This window comes from Lactuca saligna, chromosome 5, assembly GCF_052625555.1.
Source record: "Lactuca saligna cultivar CGN05327 chromosome 5, ASM5262555v1, whole genome shotgun sequence".
Lineage (NCBI taxonomy): Eukaryota > Viridiplantae > Streptophyta > Magnoliopsida > Asterales > Asteraceae > Lactuca > Lactuca saligna.
In genome coordinates, this window is record NC_136421.1 from 233764038 (window position 1) to 233771687 (window position 7650).

The following is a 7650-nucleotide window of genomic DNA, read 5'->3' on the forward strand; positions in this document are numbered from 1 at the left end:
TGTGGGAAGGGTTTTAGCAATAGGGCATGAGGAGGCCAAGAAGGACCCCACCGTGGTTACTAGTATGTTTCTCCCCGATAATTTATATACATGCATACTTTTCGATAATGGTGCGGAGAAAAGTTTCGTGAGCCACAAGTTTAAACACTTACTCAAACAGAAGCCCAAATTTCTAAATGAAACATTCACCAAAGAAATGGCAAATGAAAAAACAGAAAGCACAAAAAATATATACATATGATGTACTCTAACTTTAAACAACTATTCTTTCCAAATCGACCTAATGCTGGTCATAATAAGAAGTTTTGACGTTATCAATGGCATGGATTGGTTAAGTCCTCACCTTGTCGATATACTGTGTTACGAAAAGGTCGTTCGCCTTAACCTGCCTAGTAGCGAAACCCTCTTCATGTATGGCGACAAACCCGGTACAATTCTACAAACCATCTCTTGCATCAAGGCTCAAAAGTATCTACACAAGGAATACCATGCATTCTTAGCCCACATTGTGGATGGGAAACAAGAAGAGAAAGACATCAAGGATATTCCAGAAGTCAGTAACTTTACCGATGTATTACCAGAAGACCTTCCGGGAGTACCACCTGTACGTCAAGTCGTGTTCAGAATCGACTTGATTCCTGGAGCCACCCCCATATCCAAATCCACATACCGTTTAGCACCAGCAGAAATGAAAAAATTGTCTAGTCAAATGAACGAACTGTTGAGCAAAGGATTCATCAGACCAAGCTATTCACCTTGGGGAGCACCGGTCTTGCTCGTGAAGAAGAAGGATGGATCATTCCGCATGTGCATAGACTATCGAGAGCTGAACAAACTCACCATCAGGAACCATTATCCTCTACCTCGAATCAACGAATTTTTCAATTAACTGCAAGGATCAAGTTATTTCTTAAAATTTGATCTAAGGTCGGGGTACCGTCACTACGAATTGAGGAAGGAGATATCCCTAATACAACATTTAGAACTCGCTACAGTCACTGCGAGTTTGTGGTGATGCCATTCGGTTTGAATAATGTGCCAACGGTGTTCATGGACCTAATGAACTGTGCGTGGCGACCTTAATTAGATAAATTCATGATAGTATTCATCGATGACATACTAATCTATTCATGAAGTAAGGAAGGACGTAGCCAACACCTACGACAAGTTTTGGAGACGTTATGGGCAAAGAAACTATATGATAAATTCTTGAAATTCAAATTCTGGATTCAAAGGGTTGACTTCTTAGGACATTCCAAAGTCAAGGCAATTGAAAATTGGGCAACACCAAGAACACCGACGGAGATACGCCGGTTTTTGGGTCTTGCTGGGTACTATCGAAGGTTCATACATAATTTTTCCAAAATCGAAAAGCCACTCACTGCCTTGACTCAGAAGGGAGTGACTTTCAACTGGGAGGATAATCAAGAGTCTGCCTTCCAAACACTAAAACAAGCCACATGCAGTGCCCCTATATTGTCTCTACCAAAAGGAACCGAAGACTTTGTGGTCTACTACGATGCCTCAAGGCGGGGCCTAGGATGCATGCTCCTGCAATGAGGAAAGGTCATTGCCTATTCCTCGAGACAACTCACGGCTCACGAGGTCAACTACACCAAGAACGACCTCAAATCAGGAGCAGTGGTATTTTCCTTAAAGATCTGGAGACACTACCTTTACGGCACAAAGTGCACAATCTTCACTGATCATAAGAGTCTCCAGGACATCCTTAATAAAAAACAACTCAACATGAGACAATGACCATGGGTAGAGCTACAAAATTACTACAAGTGTGAAATTCATTATCATCCAGGCAAGGTCAATGTAGTAGCGGATGCCCTAAGTCGAAAAGAATACTTAGAGCATTGAGCAAAATCGTTAACCATGACTATCCATTCACACCTGTCCACACAGATCAAGGACAAATTGAAGCCTTGAAACCAAAGAAAATTGCAAGTAAGGCCTTGCAGGGAATGGATAAAAACCTAGAGGTTAAGGATGACGGGGCATATTATCTCATGAACCGAATCTGGACACCAAAATCTGGTGGGTACAGAGGCGTTGTCATGAACAAGGCTCACAAGACTAAATACTCCATTGATCCTGGTTCAGACAAGATGTATCTGGACCTTAAGAAACTTTATTGATGGCTAAACATGAAAGGAAAAAATCGCTACCAATGTGGATAAGTACCTGACCTGCGCCAAGGTAATGATAGAATACCAAAAGCCATCGGGTTTGCTTCAGCAACCGAATATACCCGAGTGGAAGTGGGAGTGGATAACCATGGACTTCATAAGCAAGTTGCCTAAGACGACGGGTAGTGTGGACACCATATGGGCAATCGTCGATAGATTAACCAAATCCACACACTTCTGCCAATAAAGGAGACAGACAAGATGGAGAAACTAACAAGGACGTACACCAAAGAGATTATACGATTACATGGCGTGACAATATCCATTATCTCTGACAGAGATAGTAGATTTACCTCACGGTTTTGGCAATCACTACAAAAGTCCTTGGGAACTAAAATCGACATGAGTACAACTTATCACCCTCAAACCGACGGACAAAGCGAGAGAACCATTCAGATGTTGGAAGACATGTTGAGAGCTTATGTGATAGACTTTGGTAAAGCCTAGGATAACCATCTACCCCTCATCGAATTTTCATACAATAACAGTTATCAAACTAGCATTAAGGTTGCCCCATTCGAAGCCCTCTATGGGCGCAAGTGTAGATCACCTCTGTACTAGGCTGAGGTGGGTGACATGCAGCTACCAAGGGGACAAGTGTCTAATAACACGCTCACTGGCCTTGAGATCATTGATATTTGCATCATTAGCCATATGTTTAGCCTATATTTTTATTCATTGTTAGCTAATTATGTGCATAATATGGACAAAAGGTACTTAATAATGCTTTAATTGTGTTTTCAGTCCAAAACACATGCGTGGAAGTAAAAAAGGAATAAGGAGAAGCAATTAGAGACCAAAGAATGAAGAAAAAGGAAAACCCACACCTACTCGGTGAGTCCACGCAGTAACTCGGTGAGTTCATGAGAATGTTCCCAAAGAAAAGTCAAAAATCCTTGTCGTACATGCATTTTACACTTGTACTCGGTGAGTCCACGACCTACTCGCCGAGTTGCCCCTGTTTTTGTGATAACTATAAATATGGGATCTTAATCCGAATTAAAGACTTTTCTGGCTTCCTTGGAGATAGACCTGCGATTGAAGAAACCTTTGGAGACCTGAAGAACCCTAACCTTTGATCTTTTGAAGACTCAATGCGAATTAGGTTATATTTTCCACTTAATCTTTGCATCATGTTTAGCTTAATCAAATTCGTGTTTGAGCTTGTTACCATTGTAATCATGAGCTAAATTTGTATTGTTTCTGTTTAGGAAGAACCAAATTACTCCTATGGTTTAATTATTACTTTTGTTAATTGTTTATTGGTGATTTTATTAAATTAAGTTTGTTAAAGAACCTTATGCATTAACCACAACTATTTTTTGTTAACTGGAAGACAATTAAGTTGCATGAACATCTCTTAGTTGTTAACCTCATATGTTTATGTGACCACTTTATCATATGTCTAGGAATAATGAACATGAAACTAGAATTAATAAGAGAATGGGTAAATTAATGTGTGAGCTTGTTTGAGAAAACAACAAACAAGAGGTTAATTGAAACACCCACTTGATTAACCAATTACAAATCTTATTTAATTCAAATAATTGAACTAGGGAATTAATTAGTTTAAACAATTGTCTACTGCTTGAATTGATTAATTGTCTAAGGGTTAGTATTAGTGAACCTGAATCTAACCACTATAGTTGGTAACCAGTAACAATTAATTTATCACATTATTATACAAATAACCATAGGAGTGAATTGGTGGACCTAAACAGAAACTCTTTATCAAATTTGGTGAATTTTTACTTGTTTTAGTTTTTTTAGTTAATCACTTGTTGGCTGGTGTGTTTAAGTTTCTAGTGTTGAAAAACTAGAGAAAAATCTTTACTTTTTATTACTTGCATAGTTAAAATTAGTTATTAGTTTAATTTCCGTTCCTTGAGTTCGACACTCTATTTATCCAACTATACCACTAAAAGACAGGTTCACTGCCTTTTTGTGCTAAATTTATAATTAAAAAGTAGGATTAAAACCAGTGCATTTTACACACATCAAGTTTTTGGCGCCGTTGCCGGGGAATGGTTCAAAAATTAAGTCTAATTCCTAATTTTATCGACCCTTTGTGTGAGTTTTCTTGCACAAAGTTAATTTTTTTTAGTAATTCAGTAAGTAGGTTAGGATTTAGAATTTATTAATATTTTTTAGAATTTTTACCTTTAGTTTTAATTTTTTTTATTAGAACAGGCTACTCGCCGAGTTCACTCGCACCTACTCGGCGAGTAGCCTGCTGTTTGGTATTTATTTTTCGTTTAGTTCAATGCATTTTTTTGTTCTTTTTATGTGTTTTTCTTGTTTTATTGCAGGATTTTAATGACCAGAGGATCCAACACTCCGTTGGTACCCCTGCTTGAAGACTTAGAATCCGCGTTGAGAAAGAACAAAAGCAAAGACGTGGAAAGCTAGAATACACCTAAGAAGTCGCCTTTGTCTAACTTGAAGACTATTTTTGGGAAGAAGAAGAGTAGAAAATCAGGAGCATCCAACGCATCTTTAGCAAGTGAAGACCCGATCAAAGAAGACACCGAGTATGAAACCGAGGAGGAACAAGAACCTACATATGGGCACGACTCCGATTCCTGCGACGAGTTAGCACTTACCATGGCTAACATTGATGAAATCCCCATGGGGGAATGAAAGAAGAGGATACGCGATGACACTGGCCCGGGACTTGTGCAACCTGCAATTCCTACAACTGCTACTTTTAAGCTCAAGGGTCACATCCTTGCTCAACTTACGGAGATCCCCTTCACCGGCAAAGACCACGAAGATGCTTACAAACACTTGGATGAGGTTAATGATGTGGCTGAGTACTTTAATGTTCCAAATGTGCCTCGAGAAACTCAGCTACTTCGCATGCTTCCGGTTACTTTGAAGGTGCTGCAAAATATTAGCTCAAGTCATTGTCCCCAGGATCTATCACTACATGGGCCTATATGAAAGAAGAGTTCATTGATCAATTCTTCCCACCATCCTAGATATCCAAGATAAAGAAAGCCATAGCTAACTTTGAACAACAAGTTGGAGAGTCACTATATGAAGCTTGGGAGAGGTACAAGAGCTTGCTAAGGAATTACCCACATCATGACCTCAATAGTCAACAAGAAGTCTCCATCTTTTATGACGGAGTAAATGTTACCACAAGGCAATTACTTGACTCACAAGGTCCACTCACGAAGTAGGCACCTCCAGTGATAAAGCAATTAATTGAAGAATTATCTATGCATTTAGAGAATACCATAATCCAAGAAATGATGTGACTAGGGGGACGCCTATGCAGCTTCAGAAGACTTGTCAGCGGTCATAGCTATGCTAAAAACCATGGATAGTAGGATGGACAAAATGGATCAAACGATACATGCTATTCAGGTGGGTTGTAAGAATTGCAATGGGCCTCATCTTACTAGAGACTGCGACTTGGATGAAAATGGAAATAAGAAGGTGCAAGTATGTTACTCAAGTGGGGACTGATATGATGAAGATTGGTGCAAATCAAAGAAGGAGTGGCTCCCTTATGATGAGTACAAGAAGGCTAAGGAGGATAAGTACAAGCAAAAGGGAAGAGGTTTTTACCAAAAGGAGGAGTCGGCACAAGAAAGAAAACCAAGTTTGGAATAGATGCTTACCAAATTTGTAGCTGCTTCAGAAAAAAGATATAATGATCATGATGCTGCAATCCAAGAAAAAAGAACTGTGCTTAGAAACCAGCAATCATCTATCCACAACATTGAAACGCAGCTTGGGCAACTTGCTCAACAAATTAATCAAAAATCACCAGGCGAACTTGCTAGTAAAACCGAAAACAACCCACGAGGCGCGCACATAAACATAGTCACAACAAGAAGTGGGAAGATAATTACTCCTCTGGCCCCCATTCAGACTGAAGCACCCAAAGAATTGTAAAAGGAGGATGCAGAAAAAGAAGACCAAAATCAAAAGATGCATGGTACAGACCCTACTCGCCGAGTCCAGAATATGGACTCGACGAGTCCACTGCCAAATTCCAAAAATTAAATCCCTGAAAAGCCCTTTCAGCCTCCAATGCCATATCCAGCCCGAGCTAAGAAAGAATAGTAGGAAGAGGAGTACCAGAAGTTTCTTGACCATATTAATGAGCTTCAAATCAACATACCCTTCATCGAAGCAGTCGCGCAAATGCCAAAATATGCAAAATTCCTGAAGGAGCTTCTAATAAATAGAAGGAAGATGGAGGAGGTGAAAGAAGTAGTTCTTAATGAAAATTGCTCAGCTGCCATGCTAAACAAATTACCAAAGAAGAAGGGTGGCCCGGGAAGCTTGACTTTGCCTTGGCAATTTGACAACTTGGCTACGATTCATGTTTTGGCTGATTCGGGTGCAAGTGTGAACCTCATGCCTTATTCATTATTCAAGAAGTTGGATCTCCTGGAACCAAGTCCAATTCGTATGGCAATTCACTTAGCAAACAAGACAGTCACATTTCCAAGAGGAATATGTGAAGACTTATTGGTCAAGGTGGACAAGTTTGTGTTTTTCGTAGACTTTATAATTCTAGACATGGAAGCGGATCCTCAAGTCCCGATCATCCTTGGAAGACCCTTCCTCAACACGGAAAGTGATATAGTGGACATGAGAGACTCAAAGCTTACTTTACAGGTAGGAGAGGATTCAGTCACTTTCGGGGTTGATCAAGCTATAAAGCATGCGAGGAATAGTGATGACATGGCGTTCTCGATGACATGTTTGATGAGTTGATGGAGGAATACGATAATGAAGATTCCAACAAGTCCACCATTTTTGATGAAGAATTTGATGCTGAAAAAGACTTACTAGAGATCGAGAGGCTGCTGGAGGAAGCTGAGTATGAAGAATTAGTGAAGCACTCTGATAGAACAACTCGCCGAGTAGGGCCGATCTACTCACTGAGTCCAAGTGAAGAAACAAATGAATTCGTAAATTATGCAGCAGAATCGTTGAGTCCCTCACCTGTACTCGGCGAGTACAACATGCAGAACGTAAAAACAGAGCTCAAAACATTACCAGATCACTTGGAGTATGCTTTCCTTGAAGATGGTCATCAAAAGCTAGTTATAATAGCCTCTGACCTCTCCAAATATGAAAAAGAAGAACTAGTTCAAGTATTGAAGAAGCAAAAGCAGGCCATAGCATGGAGCATTACTGACATCTAGGGAATAAGTCCATCTTATTGTTCACACAAGATTAGCCTGGAGGAAGGAGCGATGCCGGTTGTGGAACACCAAAGAAGACTAAATCCAAACATGCAAGAAGTGGTCAAGAAGGAAGTAGTCAAGCTCTTAGATGCGGGGATTATTTATTCTATTTTTGACAGCCCGTCGGTGAGTTCGGTCCAAGTGGTGCCCAAGAAAGGAGGAATGACGGTCATAACCAACGAGAAGAACGAGCTTATTCCGACACGAAAGGTAACTGGTTGGAGAGTGTGCATCGATTA

The 7650-nt window shown here is 40.1% G+C and overlaps 1 protein-coding gene and 1 non-coding gene across 2 annotated transcripts; one reads left to right on the forward strand and one right to left on the reverse strand.

Moving 5' to 3' along the window:
* Positions 1 to 5185: 5185 nt before the first annotated feature.
* LOC144999168 (small nucleolar RNA R71) lies at positions 5186 to 5292 on the reverse strand. The gene has a single exon (XR_013660689.1). It is a non-coding gene; the product is annotated as a small nucleolar RNA R71 (small nucleolar RNA).
* Positions 5293 to 6356: 1064 nt separating this feature from the next.
* Positions 6357 to 6935, forward strand: LOC145046379 (uncharacterized). The gene has a single exon (XM_078994669.1). It carries the CDS (start codon positions 6357 to 6359, stop codon positions 6933 to 6935), a length of 579 nt encoding a protein of 192 aa, XP_078850795.1.
* The last annotated feature ends 715 nt before the right edge of the window (positions 6936 to 7650 follow it).